The sequence below is a fragment of the Cyanistes caeruleus genome, chromosome 6 (assembly GCF_971803275.1).
Source record: "Cyanistes caeruleus chromosome 6, bCyaCae1.hap1.1, whole genome shotgun sequence".
Lineage (NCBI taxonomy): Eukaryota > Metazoa > Chordata > Aves > Passeriformes > Paridae > Cyanistes > Cyanistes caeruleus.
In genome coordinates, this window is record NC_141706.1 from 57,113,356 (window position 1) to 57,134,842 (window position 21,487).

Here is a 21,487-nt window from a genome sequence, read left to right on the forward strand (position 1 = left end):
CAGCTAATAATTTGGATTAATGCCCCATAAATCATAGCAAAGACACTGAAGTTCTTCTGAAGAAAGGAGACTGTTAAAATACCTCATGTAATATTTAATTAAGAATATTTCTCACTGGAATATATCCTAAAATAAATATCCCTAGCTTAAATCTCCTGGTGCAGTGAAAGAGAACCAATAATACTTGAAGTATCCCTGTGTCCAGTGTGACTTCAATTTTCACAGCATGATTTAACACTTGTTATTTATAACTAGAAACTAGTATTTGAATTTTTATACTATCTTCCACCTGAGAATATCAAGGACCTGACAACTTCTTGATGACCTCCTCCCACCAGAGGGACTCAGATCAGGTAAAAAGCTCCAGAAAAAAAAGTACAGTGATATTTCTGCAACTTGCCCAATGTCAGAGGAAGACAATAGCAAGACAAGTCTGACATTCTTTCTCCAGTGTTCAACTCAGAGATGTCCACTCTTTCTGTACTGATCCCACTTTGTAACACTGACTTTTCAGCCTAGTTTTTTGTGTGCAGCATGTTCTCAGTAGCCCAAGGAGACATACAGTCTAGTAAACCAAGGAACACAGTACAAAAGAAAATGGAGCTACTATTTACTACTTTGAGATATAACCTCTTACCAACATATTTAAAACAATTTCCAAGTTAGCCTTTATCATCAAATGGAAATTTTATTTATATTTTCAACATGAAATACATTAAAATACAATGTTGGGCTGGCACACATGCTTTTCTGCAAGATTGATCAATTCTGTCTTGCATATTCTGATTTTAAATAGATACAAGTCTTATTTTAAACATTTTCTGTACTCTGCTGTTCATGATAATTTACTCATTATTTATAAAGCACCGATTACAGGCTGTACATAACTAGGGAGTGATGACATAAAACAGAAGACAACAATTACTTGGTTGTGGATTATCAAGTGCTAAATTACATATACATTTCTTCAAAATTCAAAAGCCAGCTTCCTTGGAGTCATGAACTGCTTCACAATTTCATCTGTGACCTGCTTCCTTCTTTCTTGATGAGCTGCAACCAAGGGCTGCATTGTTTCAATAAGTACCTTCTTCAGCTCCCCTGTGAGCAATTCCCCACTGGTGTAGGCCTGTCAAGAAAGTGTTGGTTGCTGAACACAGTGCCATTCACAAAAAGACTCAGTGATCAGTATTTCTTTAAAAGATCTGGATGACTTAAAAGTAAGTACATGCCTTAGAAGATTATCTGGTATCACTCTGAAAATGCAACTGGCAGAGTTGCTTGTTGCCTGTTAAAAGATGAAGGCATCTGGCAAAATTCATATGACAGGTTATTATAAGGACTGAATAAATTACATTCACAAGTTTAACTAGGAAATCCTGTAATTATTTGCAGGAAACTGCAATTTTCCTCCCCGGAATCCCAGTTCAAATAAACAGTCAACCTAAGCCACTTTTTTTTTTCAGTAACAAGTACAAATTCTCATATATTTCTCTCATTACATTTAGGTAAGAGAGTAGATGTGATTAAAATATCCTTTTTATAGCAAAGACACTCAGAATCTATGTTCACACTGTAGTCATATTCACAGTTGGTAATCCATTCCATTGCTCAATACTGAAATGCTTCAGCTTAGAAGCACAGGCCAACAGTTTATTGGTTCAGCCACATTTAGCAACCATGGCTGGGAGAGTTCAGCTATATTTGAAATGACAATAAACACAATAATCTTACCTCCCCTCATCATCAAGCCATTCTTAACACCTGTTCAAGGTGTAAATGCTGCTGACATTCACTCAACAAGAGTAAAATACATTAACAAGAACAAATGGAATTGCAGTTTCAGCAGTGTGGTTTGGGAAGTGTGTGTTATTTTTGCTTGTTAGTTTGTTATAAAAACACCAAGGCTGCTTTCTCTGGAAGTGTCCTCTGGTGCTACATGTGAAGCAGCTGCATTGATGCTGCTACAGTGGGAGAGTTTGTGTTTTCTACCCAGGTTCTGAGGCACCACCGCAGCAAGATGCAAGCTGTGGGTCAGGCTTTGTGCTCTGCAGCAGACTTAGGCTGACACTCTTGCAGTGGTTGGAGATTAATGAAAAAAAAAACTCTTTAAGTCAAATATGTTTCAGGTTTCCATAAGGAATTTAAAACAGCACAGAAAAGTGTAGCTATCCAACTTTGCTCTTGTGGGGGAAAGACAGAGGGCTGGAGAAGAATCTGCAGTTCTTGATTTTCTTGCAGCTGTTCCCAGCAGGAGGAAGCTGATAAACCAATGTGACATGGCTGTTCTCTACTGCAGCTCCTGCCTTCCAGAGAACACACACCACCTAGTATTGGTGGTGAAAGGAAGGGAAATGGCTTGCTACCAGCCCTGGGGACAGAAGTCTTCCACATAGACTTAAAGAAAATGCAACATATATGAAGCAGTTTTCACCTGGGATCAATGAATCAATTCCTCAGAGCTATTAAATTTCTTGTGATGATAAGAATAAACCAAAAACCAGCAAGCTTTAGACACGAGCTTTTGTAGTTTTGCAGAATGTTTAGGTACTTTACAATAAGGAACAGGCAGAGTGTATTATACAATTAAAACAACACTAATCCCAAGATGACCTCATTTGAAAGGTAAGGAAGATATTGTCCTATAGAGTGTTGGAGATTCCTGTGCAAACACTAGGGATTTTTAAAGAAGAGACAGATTGGCCTGTGAGAAAGAACACTGCAAAGAAACAAAAACTGACATACTAATACTGAAACTTGCAAGGCATGGAGAGCATGACACCAAAACTACCTTCCTGGAGAAGGTTCACAGGAGGACTGAGCTCCAGCTCTGTTGAGGGCTGAGGTACAGCTTTGTCCTCACAGCAGGGAAGGAATAACCCTGTCTGCAGTTTGGTTACTCACCTGTTTCAGTTGCTCAAGCCTGTCATCATCCTCCAGGAAGAAAGTCAGGTACATAAAAGACACGTCAACGTCACAGTTGCCTCCGTACTTCCTGTGCTCTTCAATGGTGTCCCTGCCCCCTGAGAAGGCGTGCTTGTTAATCTGAAACAACACCGGGAGCTCAGGCTGTAATTCCCACCACAGTCGGGATTACTTTATTGCAAACAGAGATGTGTCATGATCCTCCAAATTCCTTACTAAGGATTACCTAAAGAACGAGTGGGACAAGTTAAAGCAGAGCCTCAGGACTGAAAAAAGGAGGTCATTAGAACCCAGCAGGGAAAAATGGCTATACATATTCTCCTCAGACTGCATAAACAAAAATTAAGTGAAAATTAAAAATAATCTACCCAAGACTCAGTCAAAAAAATTTTAAGTTGCTTTTGCTGAATCTGTTGGATAGAATTTGTGCTTACAGAAAATGTACTTCATGTAATAAAAATTAAGATATTTACTTTATCAAGAAATAAATTTTGGAAGAGATGAAGAAGGCATGGAAAATCCAGCAGAAATCCTAGAGATAATCTAATCTCCTCTTTTTGGAGAAAATGAAAACAAGAGAAAGCAAAGTTAAAGATTATACAAGTCTGTCTAGAATGGTTAAAATCAGACCAATGCCTAATTGTTCAATCTTAAAATGGAATATTTGCTGACAGCCTCCCTCTTTTTAAGCATAGCTTCCTACTGGCAGATGAACAGAACTACTGAACAGGTGTAATTGCTAATCCCATTCCCAATAAATTCAGAAGCCACTGGCCTATTTTGAACATTTATACATATGTAGAACTCTCTGAAGATGCTAATCTTCCTACAAATTTAAAGAAAATAATTGCTAAGTGGAGGAAAAAAAAATATTTCTTAACCATATGCTGAGCTTTTTCATTTAGCTCTTGCATCTTTTGAAATACCATAATCAACCTGCCAAGAGACATATTTGCATATGAAGTAGGTATTTTTTTAGTTCTGGTACCTAGAAGCTGTTATATATTTACAATTTATGAACATTCCTACTATCTATATAGACTGTCTAGTGCTTTTTTGAATCTCTCCAACCACCAAGTTACAGATGAAGTCTTGTGGCAACGAACTACAGTCAGAAATCACGCACCAATGAGTATTTAAGGAAATGAACTGCCATCTGCCACATTACTTCTATTCTTAGGTTTCAGGGCAGCCTGAATAGCTGCCTCAGCATCTGTAAAATGAAGTTCTTACATACTCTTCTGCACTGACCTTCCTCCTTACTAGATTTTGTAAGCCTGAATGAAAATTTTTCAAAACCCTTTATCTCTACAGTTTGAGTTCTTCCTAAACAGAGAGGGATTAAATATAATATGCCAGATGAAGGCATATTTTTGTTGAAACACAGAATGTTTCCTTTCTTAATCTCAAATTCACTTTTTTACAAATTCTGGCACCTATTCATTGACTGAGGATTTCAGTGACCTATCCACAGTGATGCACTGATTTTTTCCCCCTGAATTTCACTGAATCCCTCAATATAGATATAAAATCTAAATAACACTTTATGGAAAAACAAACAAGTTTTGTTGTTTGTTGTAATTTGCTGATAGGTACAATTAGAATACTTTATTAAAATGCTGCCAATCATCTCATTGGATTACCCAGAATTCTCTTAGCCATTCCCAATATATAGTAATTTTTATCTTCCATTACCTGCAAGTTTTGAACCTCATTAGCTAGCAATGTACCAATAATCTGAAAAATGTTGTAAGCAATAATTTTTTTTGTCCAGCATTGCATTTTCTTTTTAACCTCCATTCATGACCAGAAGTCATCTTTCCTGATATATTTTTTTATTTATTTGCTGTAATAGTATTTTGTCTTTCACTCAAGCTCTATTTTCATAAAGACTTGTTTCTGATGGGCTTCAGAAGCTGAAATAAATCTCAGCTTGTCATCCATTACACAACACTTTATGTCATGTTGAGGATTTTTCTTTATGTCTTTTATATTCCAAGTAGTTAGAATTATTTATTTTTTCAAGCAGTTTAAAGACAGTAGAATTAGGACTTATGAACTTGGATCTCTTTGCAGATCACAAGTTACTTGCCAGGAAAAAAACATGGAAGAATGTTACCAATATTACCATTAACCATATTCTCTATTCTGAAATTACAATTTGTTTTTTTTTAAAGCAACTCTGTAACTGTGCAAATAAACTGGAATTATTATAATCCAAAGACATGAAGAATTCCAATTCTTCAAAACAATACTGGTTAACCAGTTTCTACAAAAGGGAATGAAGCATTATGAAGTGGCTGTAGAAGAGTCTCACAATGAAATAATTAATCCAAGCCTGTCCAATAGAAACAACAGAAACATCTTTTCTTCTAGTTTTGACAGCTATTTTATAGTCTGGTCTCATGCCTTTAAATTCCTTCCCAAGGACTGACTTTCATTTTCTTTAAATACCACTACTAGGTGAACTTTTGCCAAAGTAAATCATCTGACACCAGATAAGAGCAATCTTCCTTTCAACTTAGAAACAAGCTATGAACATACTCAGAAGATACCCCTTCTGAGCTGAAATTCAGCATAATGTTTATTTGTAAATTGGAGTGAGCAGATGTCTTTGTGAATTGGCAGCAATAGTTTCTCAAGCAGCAGGAAAGGTCTGACCTGTGTTGTAACTAACACCATGCAATGTTTGGTGCTCCCAGCAAGGAGAGGGAGTCAAGAGAAAGAGCTGTTTATTAGGTTTACATCATGGCCTGACATACTTCAAAACTGTGGCAACATAATATTTATTTTAAGAGCATGAGCCTCCACAGCTCTTATTCTTACAACACGGCTCTGCAGGTATCAGAAAAACAAACATGTTTTGTACACTATCCCAGCTAATATTTGTACTGTCAGATTAGCTGATAATGCAAAAGATCATATTTGATAGTCTAGCTAAATTTGCATAACTCAGTCAATTCCTGAAGATCCTTTGCCATGAAACATATGGAAAAACCAATTCATATATGTTCAAGGAAAACACTAAAAATTATCATTTCAACCAGCAGGACCTCTGAAGGTAGTGTCAGACAGCTGAGCAGGATATCAAAGGAGTGTCAGGTAGGAGCTGTGGGCCAACTTCTACAGCCCTTCTTGATGAAGCTGGAGACTATTTCTGTTTATATGGTACCTACAGGTAAGGTTTAGGGGTGGACTTGACAGGGATAGGTTTATGGCTGAACTCTTTGATCTTAAGGGTCTTTCCTGACCCAAATGACTCTATGATTCTATGACCACTACTCCTTTTTGTTTCAAAGCTTCGTGCTATCAGGTTTTGCAGGTCCTTACCTTTGTCTTGATTTGTTTGGGTGTATCAGTGAGGAAGATGGAGGAGTTTGGGTCACTAGCACTCATTTTGGTCTGTGCTCCTTGTAGGGCTGGGAAGAAGACTGAGTGGAGTAAGGCTGGTTTGGGCTGTCCAATTCTTGGTGCTACATCGCGGGTCATTCTAAAGTAAGGATCCTGAAACAACCATCAATAAAAGCACAGAATAAAGTTGAAAAATGTGATTTGAAAGCTGATGGATGCTGACTCATTCCTGCCATAAGAAGTAATGTCAAAAACCAAAAACTGAAAAAAAACACACCCTGAAATATTCCAGAACCTACTTTCAATCCAGTTCATTCAGAACACCAACAAACATAATCCTCCTTTTTTCTTTTCCATAGTGCTGTACACTCTGCCTCCCATAATTAACAGGCATATTTGCAAAACTTTACATGAATTCAAATAGTTGCTAAAACTATGCTTAATATGCCTGGAGATGGATGCAGCCTAAGATGAAAGCTTTCTCCCAAAGCATTTTAACAGCCAGCAGAGAATCTGAACTAAATCAGCAATCAAGCTGCCAGTGCTGTGTTGATGATGTAACTTAAACCAAAGTGAAATATTTCATAACATTGTGGCTGATGAATATGATTACATCATCTTCCAGTGTCTGTCCCTGTGACTAAAATAACTAAAGATTCAGTCAGTGCAGAATGTGATTCCTAGAAACACTACTTATTTAAAGTAAAGACCCTATTACTCTCATTTGTATCTGATGTTCTTCCAGCTCTCTCTATAAATCTGAATTGTTAAGGTTCTGCAGTCTTTCTGGCAAACTATTTCAATGCTTCTTTATCCTTACTGAGAGAGGGTTTTTCCCCATGGTTCAACAGAAATCTCTTGTTGCAAGTTGAGCTCATTCCATCTTGTCCAAGTTACCATGGAGATGGCCAAAAGTTTCTTCCTACCCCCATGTCAGTGTGCTTTTGCATAGATGTTACTGTCTTTGCTTTCCTAGATCAGCTCAGTGTGAACAGAGTTGCAATCAAGAGAGATCCAAGACTGGATGAATACATGATTGTTGGGTTAAGCCTTCATCTGTTCATTTTCTATGTCTTTCAGTTTCTACCCCAGAAAGGTACACACAGGAATGTTTTACAGATACCTTGAGACACCACCATGCACCAATGGTACAATACAAAATCAAATCCATGAAAACCAAATTAAGCAAATATGATTTTCTTACTTGGTCAATAGCACATGGGATAAGACACTGAATATTCTCCTTGCCATTGAATATCTGTGGAAATGATGAACTGAAGGATGGAGCAGCTTGGATAGCAGGAAAGCTGATCTTCCCTAAAAAACATGTTTGGAAAAGCTAAGCAATCAACAGAAGCAGTGATAAACAGAATTTTTTGCAATAGGTAAAATGCACATGTGAATCAGCCAAATACTTAGCTGAAGACCAAGCTCTATCTGTTGCCTTATCTGAGGACTTTTTCATCTTTACCTTCTGCAATGTCAACAAACCTTCAACTGACACAGAAACTAATGACAAAAGGCAAGCTGTTCAGCTGTTTCAGCAGAAGTTCATCACTGCATACTCTCCTGATCATTGAACTATCTACCCTTTCCAGAAACAGAATTGAGTAAGCTTTTCATTTTCTTTTCACTTTGTGAGAGAATAACTACAGTCATCACATAACCTTCCCTCTAAGATCTTAAATCACTGCTATATGCATTCTGTACTCATGAAGCATTTCAGATGTGCCCAGTTTTCTTTTTTATACAGGGCTTAATCACAGTGTAGGCAACATGGAACTGATCAAAATCCCATCAAACAGACAGCAAGTAGCAGACTTTTACACACATGATGAAGTCATAATCACAATACCATCTTTTATCAGAGCACTGCTAAAACAAGTGGAAATCTGTTCCTTGGTTACAGTGAAGGCTGAAAGCTGTCACTGGCCTAATTACTGGACTAAGAATGATGGTAATGCTCAGAAACATCCAGGATTTAATGTAATTTTTACACAGAATCTTTTTTCTTGTCCATGTGAAGCCTGTCTAGAAACCTGCAATTGCAGTGAATTAAATGGGAGATCTGAGTAACCCAGAACCTTGATAATTAGGCTAGTCAGCACTCAACTTTCTTCATATATGTAAATGCCTATGTGTATTAATGCAACCTTTTCTTTACAGATTTGGCACAGAAATTTCTAGGAGGTCTAAAAAGAGGTCTATAGCTCAAATCACTGCAACAAAAGAATAAAAAAGAAAATAAAAGAAAAAGTCATTCACTGTTTTGGACCCTTCAACATTTGTGTTTTGTACTTTGCTCTTACTAAAGTCAAAAAGGTGTATGTTATGCCAGAAATTTCATTGTGAAATGTGTTCTATTCTGAAGGAATAACAATAACATCAGAATCTGCCTAGAACCATAATTCCCCTGCTTCTTCTGTCTGTTTCATGAGTGGCAGACACTAATCTCTTTGAACTACTACTTCAAATAGCTCAATTGAAAGTGAAAGCAAACAATGTTTCTTGTAACTGGTATGATTTCCTACCAATGCAATCACTGTCTGTAAAGCCAAAGATTCCTTTCACTTGGTTAAATGTGACATGCTTCTGAACTTTGACAATGTTTTTGTAGAATCCAGCACTTGTCCTGTGAGGAAAAAAAAAGTGGAAAAATAAAATGAGGAGAGTGTATGTACAAACTCTGACTACAAAAGTTGAGAACATTAAAAAACCTACAGGATTAAATCTCACAGTTTCAAGCTTTTTGTGGCCCATTAAGATGATAATTAGAAAATAATTTACAAACAGGAATTTTATGCCTGGAAAGTTTAATTTATTCTTCCTTTCCCCCAATAATTACTACAAACATTCTTCTTTAAACTTCACTCTGTACTGTACTATTAAAATAATTGGCCACAACAAGTTGCTGCAATGCCTTCTGTTAAAGCTAATAAAGTGCAAACATGTCTGAGAGATTTTGATACCATCTTAAGCAAATCAATCTGGAAGTTTCTTGGTGGTTTAGGTATTTTTACACTTTAGCTGGTTTAATATATTTTTCATAATTTACACACTGCACACACAAGTATTTGTTCATGTTGTACAGGAGAATGATAATGGACATAAAATGTTAGACAGCAGAAAAAACAGTAAAACAGTATGTTTCTATTTCAAGTGTTAGAAAACTTGTCCTAAAGCTTTCAAATTTAGACACACTTTCTAAACATTGCTGGTAGTCAGAGAGAAAATACAGACACTTTTTTTACTACAATGCTCTAAAGAAATTTATACTTACCCTAAATAGTCTAAATCCGAAAATATAAAGGTTTTATTGATGTCAAAACCACATGCAATGATGTCTTTTGCATTTTCTCTAGCATATTCATATGCCTTCTCAATTGTCATGTCCTTCCAAAGGTATTTCTCATCATCAGTTAACTGTATTACCAAGGGAACATCAAATACTTCTTGCAGCCACCTAATAGAAGCAGACATGTTTTATCCCATATTAAGTTAAAATGAAGATGTAAATCATGCAGCCAAAATATTTTATATATTTGAATAAAGGTATATGGAGAGATCTGCTCTTTTCTTTGTATGCATATGCAGTTATATTTATGTGAACAGATAAAATGTTTTTTACAGATTATAATGACAACTTACCTGGAAAAAAGACTCACAGTTACTGTTTCCTGTAAACATGACAGAGGTCACCAGTGGCAAAGGAACCAGAATTCAAAGAGGTTTTACCTTTCTGAGCCTGATGTCTCCGTGTCCTGCTGCTGCAGGCACCACCTTACAGAGTAATGTTACCGACCCTTGTAGGGAACTGGTTTTTAGGAACAACAGGAATTTTAAGGAGTGCCACATGGCTAAGGGAGTAAGGAAGAGGGCTTTATGATGATGCAGGGATTGTGATTGTTTCAGTGAAAAGGTGAGACTGAATTACATTCATTAATATTCACTCCATGTAATCAGAACTCCTTGCAATGTATCATTTTGGCAGTTTCACGGGCCATGTTCAATGTTTCTTTCAAAAAAAATGCTTTGATTAATAATACAACTGGTAGAAATAGCTTACTTTGTGAACATAAATGGGATAAGATGACCAACGTGCATTGCCTGAGATGATGGCCCTCTGCCTGTATAAAGGTAAAAGGGCTTCTTATTTTCATAAGCATCAAGTACTTGGTCCATATCTCTAGAGAATAAACAGAGAAAACAAGATACAACTCCTTAGTAAGAAATATCCACAGTACAAAGCTTTTATTCAAAATCTGAGTGTTTTTAAAGACAAAAATATTTATAAATAATAGCATGTTAAGTGTCCTAGAAATAAGAAAGTTCTTGTTGACTCATTATTTAATTTAAGAAAAGCATGGTCTCCTTCAATCTCCATGGGGGGTGGGGGGAAAAACCTCAGAAAAATGAAATCAAAAGTAAAAATTTAATGTTGAAATTGTGCAACTTCTAAAATTACTTAATTGGATAATAATCTCCAGAGCCAGGGACCATTTCTCAAATAGTTACAACCAAGCAGCTCAGCTGACCTCTGGTGAAGGTCATGCCCTCAGTCATGCTCAGGCTCTTCTGTGAAACCTGCTGGTGCCACAGCCCAAAGGCTCCTGTGTGCTAACAATTAAACAGTGAAGGTCACTGGCAGGCTCATGCTTAAGGTTATTCCCTGAGCCTTTTCTGTACCACAAACAGACGCACGGGAGCCCTGCTGAAATCACCAGTAGCACCTGGAGTTCTCTGACAGGCCACTGCCCCTGGCTGCTGACACAGAGTCAAAATGAACCTGCACTCTGAGCACATTTCTTCAGTTTGGGATTACTCAGGACGTATCAGAAACCCACGCAATCAAGAGTTTCAGGTGTTGCCAGGGAAAATCTGCAATAGTTGGTAATTTCAAATGGCACAGTTGGTTTGCCTTGGCAGAAAAGCAGATAATTTTTGCTAGTTACAGGCTTCTCACAGGAAGTCTGCCCAACAGGACCTTCTGAATTTTAATAAAAGAAAAACTCACCTGTGGGAAAAAAAGATTCCTCTACGTAGAAAGTGGTGAGGTTTTTGCCCAATAGCTCTTTCTATTCGATTAATCAGATCTGTGTCAATTTTACTGCTGCCAAACCGAACTATATCATAAAATGTAAAAAAAATAATTAAAATAAGCACAGTATAACTACAACCAGATCTTGGAATACCAAGAACATACCAATGCAGGCTAGATTAAAAAAGACTTCTTCAAGTCAAAAAGTTGAAGTCAATTTTCCTGATTCTTGTCTGAAGACCCAGCAGTCACCTCCAGTATTATCTCTATGCTAGGAGGCTCAGCTCACTCACAACATGCAGTATTTCTGCATCTACAAATTACTATCATTGCAGTTTCCTTACAGCAGAAGCATTGATATTCCAAGCAAAAAAAACATGCTAAAGAAACACATTCAGGTCACCAACTTGGCCTGAGCCATAAGATAAAAAGGCCTGTGAGGCTCTGAATGTTTCTCTCTTGATGTCTAAATTTTCTGCTGTCAGACATCTTCTTTTGCTTTCACTCAAACATCATCACCAACCCCAAATACTCTTCAAACTTCATTCTTCTTTAATATGTGTATGATTACAGACACTGCTCCCCTCAAGAGGCTTGAAAAGGAAATGCACAATGCTCTTCATGGCAATCAGACTTAAGACTTGGTGGTTTAGGAAAGGTTGTGACAGAGTAAAACAGCAGTATTTTCCCTATTCCCAGTAATTCTGGGATCTTAATAGTCAGGCCAATGCTCTATGATTTAAACTTGTTTGAAAAAAATCTGTGCAAGAATCTACTGCTTGCTACTATTCTGCTCTATTCAATATGAGAACTACTCAACATTGCACTAATAAAATGCAAAATGCATCACAAAATGGCAAATTATAATCTGAATGAATGCTAAAAAGAGATCAAGTGAGCATGAAAATGATTCAGCACAACAACAGCAACTGGTAAGCGGCTGACCTGATGGAAACAGAAAACATGAAAATGCCCTGGATTAACTGGGACTAGCTACTCTAAAAATATTCATGTACTGTCATAGAAAGTGATTAGAAAAAGCTCTCTGGGGTACAGAACACTTCACTGGAAATGCCTAAATATCTTTATTAAACATTCACAGGCTGCACAACTCCCTTTTCTTCACCCATGTTCACCTTTTCTGTTAAAAAAATGGAACATTTTTCCCTACCTTTTTCCTCCTATTTGAATGTTCAGAACATCTTAGGCTCTCTGCTCACAAAGAATCTGCCTTTCTAAACAGCTTCTGACAAAGTCTCTGCTCCCAAACATGCTTTAAAAAATTCCTAGTGTGCTTTTCATCTCGTGTTCTACCTTTTACCAAAATACAGCTTTCAATTCACTGTGCAGAAGTCATGAGAACTGCCATTTTCAAAAGTGTATTTGCATTTGTTGAAAATTCATTGTGTACTTTTCCTCTTTGCTGTTGCTCTGTTATAACTACACAGAGAAATGTACACCCTAATATTTGTTATACAGTAACTCTGCTGATCAGGCCAGTCTCAATAATCTCTGAACAGTCATGACAAGTTCAAGAGGCTCCTGGAGGCTGGAAGAAAGAAAATGCCAATCCTGTCTTAAAGAAGGGCTAGGAGAAGGAATTGTAGAATTGAGGTGGACAGGTCAGTCCACCTCACCTCCATCTGTGGGCATGTGCTGAAGCAAATAATCCTGGCAATCACTCCCAAACATTAAAGACATGAAAGTGACTGGTAGTCAGAAAGCATTTATGAATGGAAAATCATTGTCAGACCAACTCAATAGTCCTATGATGCTACGACTATAGCTGAGGTGAGAAGAGTGAATGTTGTTTATCTCAGCTTTAGTAAGGCTTTTGAGACTGTCTTCCAGCTCAGTCTCAGAGATAACTGGTGAAGCCTGGACTAGGCAAGTGGACAGCAAGGGGAACTGAAAACTAACGGAACTGCCAAGCTCAAAAGGTTGTGAGCAGCAAGCAAAAGTCCAGCTGGAGCCCAGAGCCGTCTCAGCAAGTGTGCAGGTGAAATAATCCTGGGAGGGGTGGCTGATACAAAAGATGGCTGTGGTGCTATCGAGAGGGACCTCAGCAGATTGGAGAAATGGGTTGCTGAGAACCTAATGAAATTCAAAAGGGAATGTAAAGCCCTGAATTTGGGGAGGAATAACTCTGTACATGGGTACAGCAAGGAGCCAACTGTCTGGAAAGCAGAAGGACTTCATGGTCCCAAGGTCCTGACAGACAAGGAATTGAATATAGCTTGTAATGCACTTTTGTGGGTTGGATGGTCTAAGGTCTTGTGGGCTGCATCAAGAACAGCACTGCCAGAAGGTCAGGGGAGGTGATCCTTTCCCTGTGTTAAGCACTGAGGAGACACATCTGGAGCACTGGTTCTGAGCTCTGGCGTAAGAAGGACAGGGATACAATAAAGTGAGTCCAGCAAAGGGCCATGAAGATGAAGGACTCAGAGCACCTGTGTTACAAGGAGAGTTTGAGAGAGTTGGGATTGCTGAGCTTGGGGAAGAGAAGGCTCAGGAGGTCTCTTACCAATGTGTATAAATATGTGACAAGGGGAAGTGGGGAGGAAATAAAAAAGACAGCACAAGACTTTTCTCAGTGATGCCCAGCAAAAGGACAAGGGGCAAATGGTACAACTTAGAAGAAAGAGGAAATTCCATTTAAACATACAAAACCCCTTCATGCCATGCACTGGTCAAATGTTGGAATGTGTTTCCCAGCGAGGTCATGGGATCTCCATCCTTGGAGATTAACAAGTCCTACTGGACAAGGTCCTGAGTGACCTCTCTAGGCTGACTCTTTTTTGGGGAGAGGGGCTGACTAGATGATCTACAAAACTGGCCACCAACTTCAACCACTTATAATATTCAGCTTACTGAATTATCAGCAGAGTGAGCACAAAAAAGCTGTTTCTCACTCATTCCTCTGCTCTTTGCTCATGCTCAAACAAACAAACAAATTTCTAGGGATGTTCATATCGACTTAGTTGACAGAACCCTTCTTCCCAGAATATCTTCAGGCTGTTTTTGTGTACTACCATACATACAAGTCCACATCTAGGACAACCATTTAAGAAGAAGACCTCCTCCAATTCAAACACTGATTTCATTTCTTCTATATTTGATTAAATATAAGCACAGTGAAGCTTTCTCAAGCACCACTAGTAACAGATTATTGGTAGCACAAAAATTTCCCTTAGGGTAAGAGCTATCCAGTGTAACAAGTTCTTGGACAACACCTTTTATTGTTAATTTTAAAAAGGGGAGGAGAAGAAGGAAGCTTATCAATAACAACCAGCAACTGCTTCACATTCTGAAGTGGCTAGGCTAGGCTTTCATTCTTTGAAAAATTTCCAACACAGCACTTAGAACAAGCAAAATGACTCATTTATCAAATTCACCAATCTGAGAGGAGTGTAAAGAAGTAAAAACCCTTTAGGCTAACTCTCACTCTACGGAAGATGAAAGGTTTTACGTACACAATTACTGGAAAAAATGGGCATGAACTGATTTATAGAAAATTGCTTTGAGGGAGATCCTGAGATTGTGCTAACACAATTGTGCAATTCTTCCTTTTCTAAAATGCTCACAACTCCTCCCCAACAAGGAAAAAATCCCCAAATCAACTAACTCCTATGCAAGTAACAAGATGATGAGAGATCTTGTCCACTTCCAGGTTCTAATAAATACCATTTTTTCCTTCTCTCACATTGACCTATATTTTTCTTTGCACACTTCTCCCTTTCCAACTTTTTATTTCTCCCATTACTTCCTGCAGACTCAATGAATGTGTGCATTTGACACCATTTCTCAGTAGCATCACAAAGAGTTAAAATAATGCTGACACAAGCAACTACCCCAAAAGCAAATATGATTACTGCCATATAAGGGTTTATGCTCTATTGTGAGAAAAAATTACTAAGCAGACCTCAGGAATGTACAACTGAGGTACTAAACATGATTTGCAGATTGAAAATAATGAAAAAAAAAGGAAAAAAGAGAAATTAATGAATAGTTCTCTCACTTGTTTCTTTGCTAGACTCAAACAAATTATTAAAATAGCAAACTGTGAAACCAATAAGGAAATTACCTAGACCTCTGCTTCTTAAACTACAAAACTTTGCAAGTTTTGTAACAATGTCATCTGAAACATTTTCCATTACACTACATGGTTTTTGAGTGAGCTGCAACACCTTCATTCCAGGCAGTGCTTGGCTGCCTGTAAGTGTGCCTTCTGAAGAAGTCATTAGACTTAACAGATTTCTGCATTAGTTTTGGATCACTCCTGCCCTCTCTAATCTATAAGAGATGTGAGGAGCGGGTAGGAGGAATCCTTCAACCTGGTCAAAATACTCTTCAGCATTCCAGAACACTCAGTTACAGTATCTTCATTAGTGTAATTTTAATAACAGTCCTTACACCAAAACACAAACCACATAAAAACTTGGATTTTGAACTTAAAAGTTCTTTGTAAAGTATATAACTCTTTCATAGGAAATCTCCACCTGGGACATTTTAATCTCTTACAGAAAATTCTTTAGACATGGAAATGCTAAGATTAGACATAAATTAAATGTTACCTATGATGTTTTGATCTGGATTTGTTATGATGCCTTGCTGTTTCTGTGGTCATTAGGATCACTTTATATAAATTCCTTAGTAGCAGTGAAGGAAGAGTTATACCTATGAGCTTGTCATAATCCACGCCTTTAGCATTTGATGTCTGCACATTCCAGGGATCCACTAAATCCTCATCCTCTTCTTTAGTTGTACCATTGTTTATTAATACAAGATCTTTTGGAGGCAAGCCTGCCTGATAATCTTGTCCTGTTGTTGTTTTATATGACAGTTTTAATGATAAGAGCATCCTCACTGCTGCATCAACTTCATCCTGAATAAAGGAAAAAACCCAAACAACTGTTTGCCTTCACTTAAATGGCTTCACTCATATTTAAAATAGACAATTACATCAATGTTCTAACCTTTCAAAATCCCACATCCATGCTTTGATCTGAACTGCATCATTACAAACTCTAAACTCTGTTCTATTTAAATGCTTTCAGCATCAATGTCAAAGGTAGAAGAAAAGCAAAAACTTAATCGTTAAAATATAAACCATCACCATTGCAAACATATTTAAAGCACCTCTGCCTTGCTTTTCAATTTCTGCCTAGAAAAAAGATGCTTGCTCACTTTTTAGAGGTATAACAAGCTTAGCACTTTTACCATAAAATTCTAAGGTATATAAATGAAATAGAAATTATTATCTAATTTACTTTACAATACTTTTAGTGGCTCACCTTAAAATAATTTATTCATTACAATTCATTGACAGACTTGAAGACAAACTAGAACGAGAAGTTATGGTTATGACCTCTCTAATATAAAGCTATTGTAAAATCTGATGTAAGCAAGAAGTAGAACAACACTTTATTTGACTCCAAATTTTCAAGGCTTACTCCCACAGGCAATACATTAAAAAAACCCATATTAAAACTGATCTCTCCTTGCCAAAATAGTGATGACACAATAGAGAACCTGAAATAAATGGCAAATTACTGAATTATTTAAGGGAGATTAAGCAGGGACTGTCAGTACAGTTACAGGAAGACATATTTGATAATGTCTACAATAATGCCTAGAGAAAAATACTTTCATGAACTATTTAAACCCTAGGAGAATGCAAGTGACAAATTTACTTAAGAAATAAATGCCTTGGATCCTGCCACATGGTACGGCAACTGGATGAAGGAAACTTCTAAGCCTAGGACTCTGTTTTTACCTGAAGAGTAAAAACTTTGGTCTTGTCAGTGACTACCTTACTCCAGGTATGCCACAGTTCACAAAATGGATATAAACAGTTTTTAGCAAGAGTTCTTTTCATCACAATGCAAAATAGATCTTAGAACAATAAAATTCTTCAGCACTCAAAGACATACCTAAACTGAAACAGAAGGGTTCAAAATATGAAACACAAATACCTTTGGTGCTTTTCCTGCTTTCAGTGCTCTGACTTTCTCTCCTTGCTCAGTCACTCTTTCAAACAGCTGAAGGGGACTCAGAGTCTTCAAATCAGAGTTCGGGCTGTCGGCCATTTCGCCAGACTGCACAAAGATCTGGTTAGGTACAAGTCAACTGAATTTATCCTCTTCCAACTCTTTGGCTTGGAGATTCAAAACAGCAGCAATGAAGGAAACTGTAGGGCAGAAAGTAGTATGTTTTACTCTTTAGTGTAGGATTTCAAGATCAGGTGAAGAGAATAAGAAAATAAAAACTATACTGATCCCTATGAATGTTCCATTCATATCAAATTGATAAATGTGGAGACATTAGACATTAGTGAGTTTCAGTTTCACACAAAAATGGACAGTGACTGACAAGAGCATCAGGTAAATTTAGACATCACTGTTTGTGATTTCTGTCTATGTATTTGATACTAGAACACCTTTCCAAAGTCAAATTCCTGGCAAAAGGAAAATAAATACATGTATATATGATTCAGAGCATCTCAGCACAACTGGTAGAGGCTATCTGATTCCTGATTAGTTAATGTTCCTGCACTGATACCCTGTCAAATTCTGGATGATGAGGCTTTCATAACTACAAAACTACCTACCTACCTACCATAACTATGAACTATAAACTAACTATACTACCTACCTACCTACTATAACTATGGCATTTTGTCTTAGTACATGTAATAGAGTACTTCAGCCCAAAGCAAAGCTTAGTCATTTTCTTTATGGCTTTCCTCCAGAGGTTACAAAATACATTGATAATTGGTGAGAAATGCTGCTTTCCCTAGAATTATTGGGTAAGCAATAGGCTGTAAATTTGCCTGGGTTTCTCAGAACTATGCAGGAAAAATAATAGGAGATGATTTAAGATGAGGAGCTGGCTGAGACTAAGAACAGGCAGTCTGCCTAAGCACGCTCTGTCATGCAGTGCCCATGTCCATGGGGAACATGGCATAGGGGGGAAGCTCTGTGTCCATGTAAAAAACTACTCACTTGAAAGGTCTTGTCTCTCTGGAGAGACTCCCTAGCAAATTACTGATCCACTGCTGTGCATGGAGCACAGATTGAGTGAGTGTAAGTAAAGATACATGTTCCTTTGGCTCCCTTTTCCCAGAATTAAAACAAACAAAAAACCCAAACGAAACAAAACCTCCAGAAGCATACAATAGTTGTGTTAGCTGTTCAGCAGAACTTCAAAGCCTTCCTTCCACAAAATAATCAGTCTAATCATAACCTTGGTTATATGTACACAGTGTTTATTTAAACTGCTACTGTAAAAAGCCTTCACCTGCCTAGGAAACTTTGAAGGTCGATTTGGCAACAGGGTAGTTACCAAAACATACCTACCATTAAGGCTTTGTTTGTCAGTCAGCTGCAATATTCCCATATTTCAGCTTCAGTTAAACTGAGAAGCGGATATATCCACTTATTAATGTAATTTGTTTACTCTATTAACTCTTGGATTACCATACTTAGATTACATAATAACACTTAAGTTTTTAACCTAATTTTATCCCTTTAAACTTTTTGCAGTTTGACAGTGTGATAAAAAAAAAGTGATTTGAAGCATATCAAACAATTTTTTGATGTATTCCTACAATTTAATTACATTTTTTTATTTAGCTATTGCCTTCCTCTTCTTCATGGGCAAAGAATATTTTAAGTGTTAAAGTAAGAAATAAATGCATGTTAGAAAATATTTATGAAGATTAACACACACCCTTTCTGTAGGATCATGCCATTTATATTTACTGGCTTCAAATTTTACGAAACAATAAAGACATAAATAAGAATTTTCTTTGGTGTAGAATAAATTGTGACTTGTTTTAATTTAAATCCTTACAGCAGAGTCTTGCTGATGGATTGCCTCCATTCAGAAAGGCTGAAATGACAGCTGACACTTGGCACATATACTGGAAAGCAGCAAACAAGACTCCTTAAAATGTTTGGAACAATATGGATTTAAGATGAAAAGAGAAACTCAAATGAAGGTGCATCTTCATTAAGTAGCAGAAAAACTGCAGGTGATGCAAGAAGACATGAAGATGTTGTGACAATGAATGCAAAATATATGGACTGCTACTTAAAGGTTATCTTGATTTACCTCAGTACTGCCCCTATTTGCTAGTGGAGTTCAAGCCAGGAATTAATGTGGAACACAGTTATTTATAACACTTTTGAAATCTGTTAATGCGAACCATTAAAAAGAAATATCTGGATATTCTCCTATCAGGATTTTTTTTTTCTTGCTTTCTTCTTGATATTATAAAAATCAACAGTCCAAGACTGATTACATACCATAGGCAAAGAGACTTGAGAAAAAAAAAAATGATGCATGGGATTTATAGAATGAACTATTGGATATTTAGGAGTGGAGTCTAGAATGACCCAGTGTGAACTTGAAAGCCAAGATGTGTGTGCTTTTTCTACCTATGAAATGCAGGTAACTTATAATTAAAGTGCTATGAGACAAAGCTCAAATATAATCCTTGGCAAAGGTATCAGAAAACTACTGCATCTTCCTCCCTTTCCAACTGGCTGACCATCACATATCTACGATCATTTTCACTGTCTGCAGTCTGACTTGGTAAGTTAGAGAACTGAGAATTAAAAAAACATGGTTTCACGTTAAGTTAAGAAGACAAACACTGCAAGAAAGTACATTATGACTTCCAGAGACAACAGTAATACAACAGTCCAGAACAAGCTTTCATGAGCAAACGAAAGAATGCGAGACTAAGTTTAAAAGCACTTACATTCCTGAAAACTCTTTTTCCTCCTGTAAAAAAAAATCAAAACAAAAAAAGTGAAATCAAAGTAGGAAGCATCCACACAGATGTAATTTGAAACAGCCCTTGAGAGGCACTCCAACATAGGCTGCACTTTACAGCAGACCTATCTCCCCAGTCATGGCAAGCATCAATTTACACACGAAATTACAATAAAAGAGAGCAAGACAATTCCCCAAGATGACAGATAACATGACTATTCAAGGACAGAGGAGTCACCAGAAGCAAGCCCGACATGAATCTTTGCTACACCGCAGCTGCACAAGAGCAGAGCTACTGCTGTAGCACAGAATTACTCAACACGCCAATGCTCCCTAACCCTGGCGTCCTGCAGCATTCCCTGCCACGCCCTGCCCGGGCACAGCAAAGCCGCTCGCCAGCTCTGCCCTTCCTGCCGTGGGATGCATTTTCCAGTGACCTGGACACCCCGCCCTGCCCTTCTCAGAGAAAAGAGCATTTTCACCTGACTCTCTGGCGAGGTAACCCCGCAGGGAATGGAGGAAAAGCCCTCAAGTGCATCGACTCATCTCAAGGGGAAGGAGAAAACGTGCCCGGCAGACACCCTCACACCCGGCGGTCACAGGGGCGGCAGAGAGCACCCAAGCAGCCCCTCTCCGCCCGCCGGGGTGTCTCTGCGAGAGCCCATCCCCGCGGCCATCCCGGCCCAGCCCGTCCCGTCCCGCCGCTCCTCACCCGCCGCTCCTCTGTCACCACCATTGCATCACCCCAGCCGGCACGGCCCCTGCGCCTCCCGGCTGGGAAACACAAACCCCCGGAACCATTGCCTCACAGCCCTCCCTCCTGCTCCAGTCACCAGCCCAAGGGAGCGCTCTCCATTCCGCTCGGAGCGGCTGAAGAGGAGCTTCTGCCCGCCAGAGGAGCCGCGCTCTGACCCCTGCCCTTCCCAACACGCGGCCCCAGCGCGGGGTCTACGACATGCGGAACTGTTTGTGTGGGGTGCCTTGTTTTCACCCGGCGCGTTTTCAGAAAGGCGCGGCGGCGGCCGGCAGGTGAGTTCCGGTTGCGCTGCTGGGAGCGCAGGTACCGCGGGGACGGGAGCGGGAATGGGAACGGGAACGGGAATGGGAACGGGAACGGGAACGGGAATGGGAACGGGAACGGGAACCGGAACGGGAACCGGAACCGTGCCGGGCGCCGTTGTCCCGGCACCGAGGGTGGTCTCGGCGCCCGGGACCCTGGGGAGAGGCAACGGCTCTGTGGGAGAGGATGAGGAGCCGGCCTCGGATGGCGGGGCTCTCCCGGGACCAGCTTTCTCGGGTGGGGCTGGAGAGGGGGGACTGGAGAGGACCGGGTGTTTGCAGAATCGTTAGGGCTGGAAGGGTCCTCTGGAGGTTATCCAGGCCTCTGGAGGTTAT

The 21,487-nt window shown here is 38.7% G+C and overlaps 2 protein-coding genes across 6 annotated transcripts in view; one reads left to right on the forward strand and one right to left on the reverse strand.

Annotated features, from left to right (window-relative positions):
* Positions 1-668: 668 nt before the first annotated feature.
* On the reverse strand, positions 669-20,878 carry WARS1 (tryptophanyl-tRNA synthetase 1). 3 transcript variants are annotated; one of them, XM_023927567.2, is made up of 12 exons: positions 20,805-20,878; positions 20,079-20,101; positions 17,287-17,501; positions 15,989-16,196; positions 11,288-11,396; positions 10,340-10,459; positions 9,554-9,736; positions 8,805-8,905; positions 7,478-7,590; positions 6,253-6,426; positions 2,902-3,042; positions 669-1,126 (listed from the first exon to the last, which is right to left on the reverse strand). In XM_023927567.2, the coding sequence occupies exons 3-12, from the start codon at positions 17,398-17,400 to the stop codon at positions 968-970; spliced, it is 1,422 nt and encodes a 473-aa protein (XP_023783335.1). In that variant the 5' UTR covers positions 17,401-17,501; positions 20,079-20,101; positions 20,805-20,878; the 3' UTR covers positions 669-967. The 3 variants fall into 3 exon arrangements, with proteins under 3 accessions (XP_023783335.1, XP_086751561.1, XP_086751563.1); XM_086895435.1 differs by having other exon boundaries at positions 20,809-20,864; XM_086895437.1 differs by having other exon boundaries at positions 20,575-20,840.
* WDR25 (WD repeat domain 25) overlaps positions 20,818-21,487 on the forward strand; it is a 60,296-nt gene continuing 59,626 nt past the window's right edge. The window contains exon 1 of one of the 3 annotated variants that reach the window (XM_023927564.2): positions 20,818-21,121. The gene's annotated coding sequence lies outside the window, so the exon portion shown is untranslated. Of the gene's footprint in view, positions 21,153-21,487 lie in introns of all 3 variants that reach the window. The other 2 variants (XM_023927563.2, XM_086895434.1) reach the window with 2 other exon arrangements.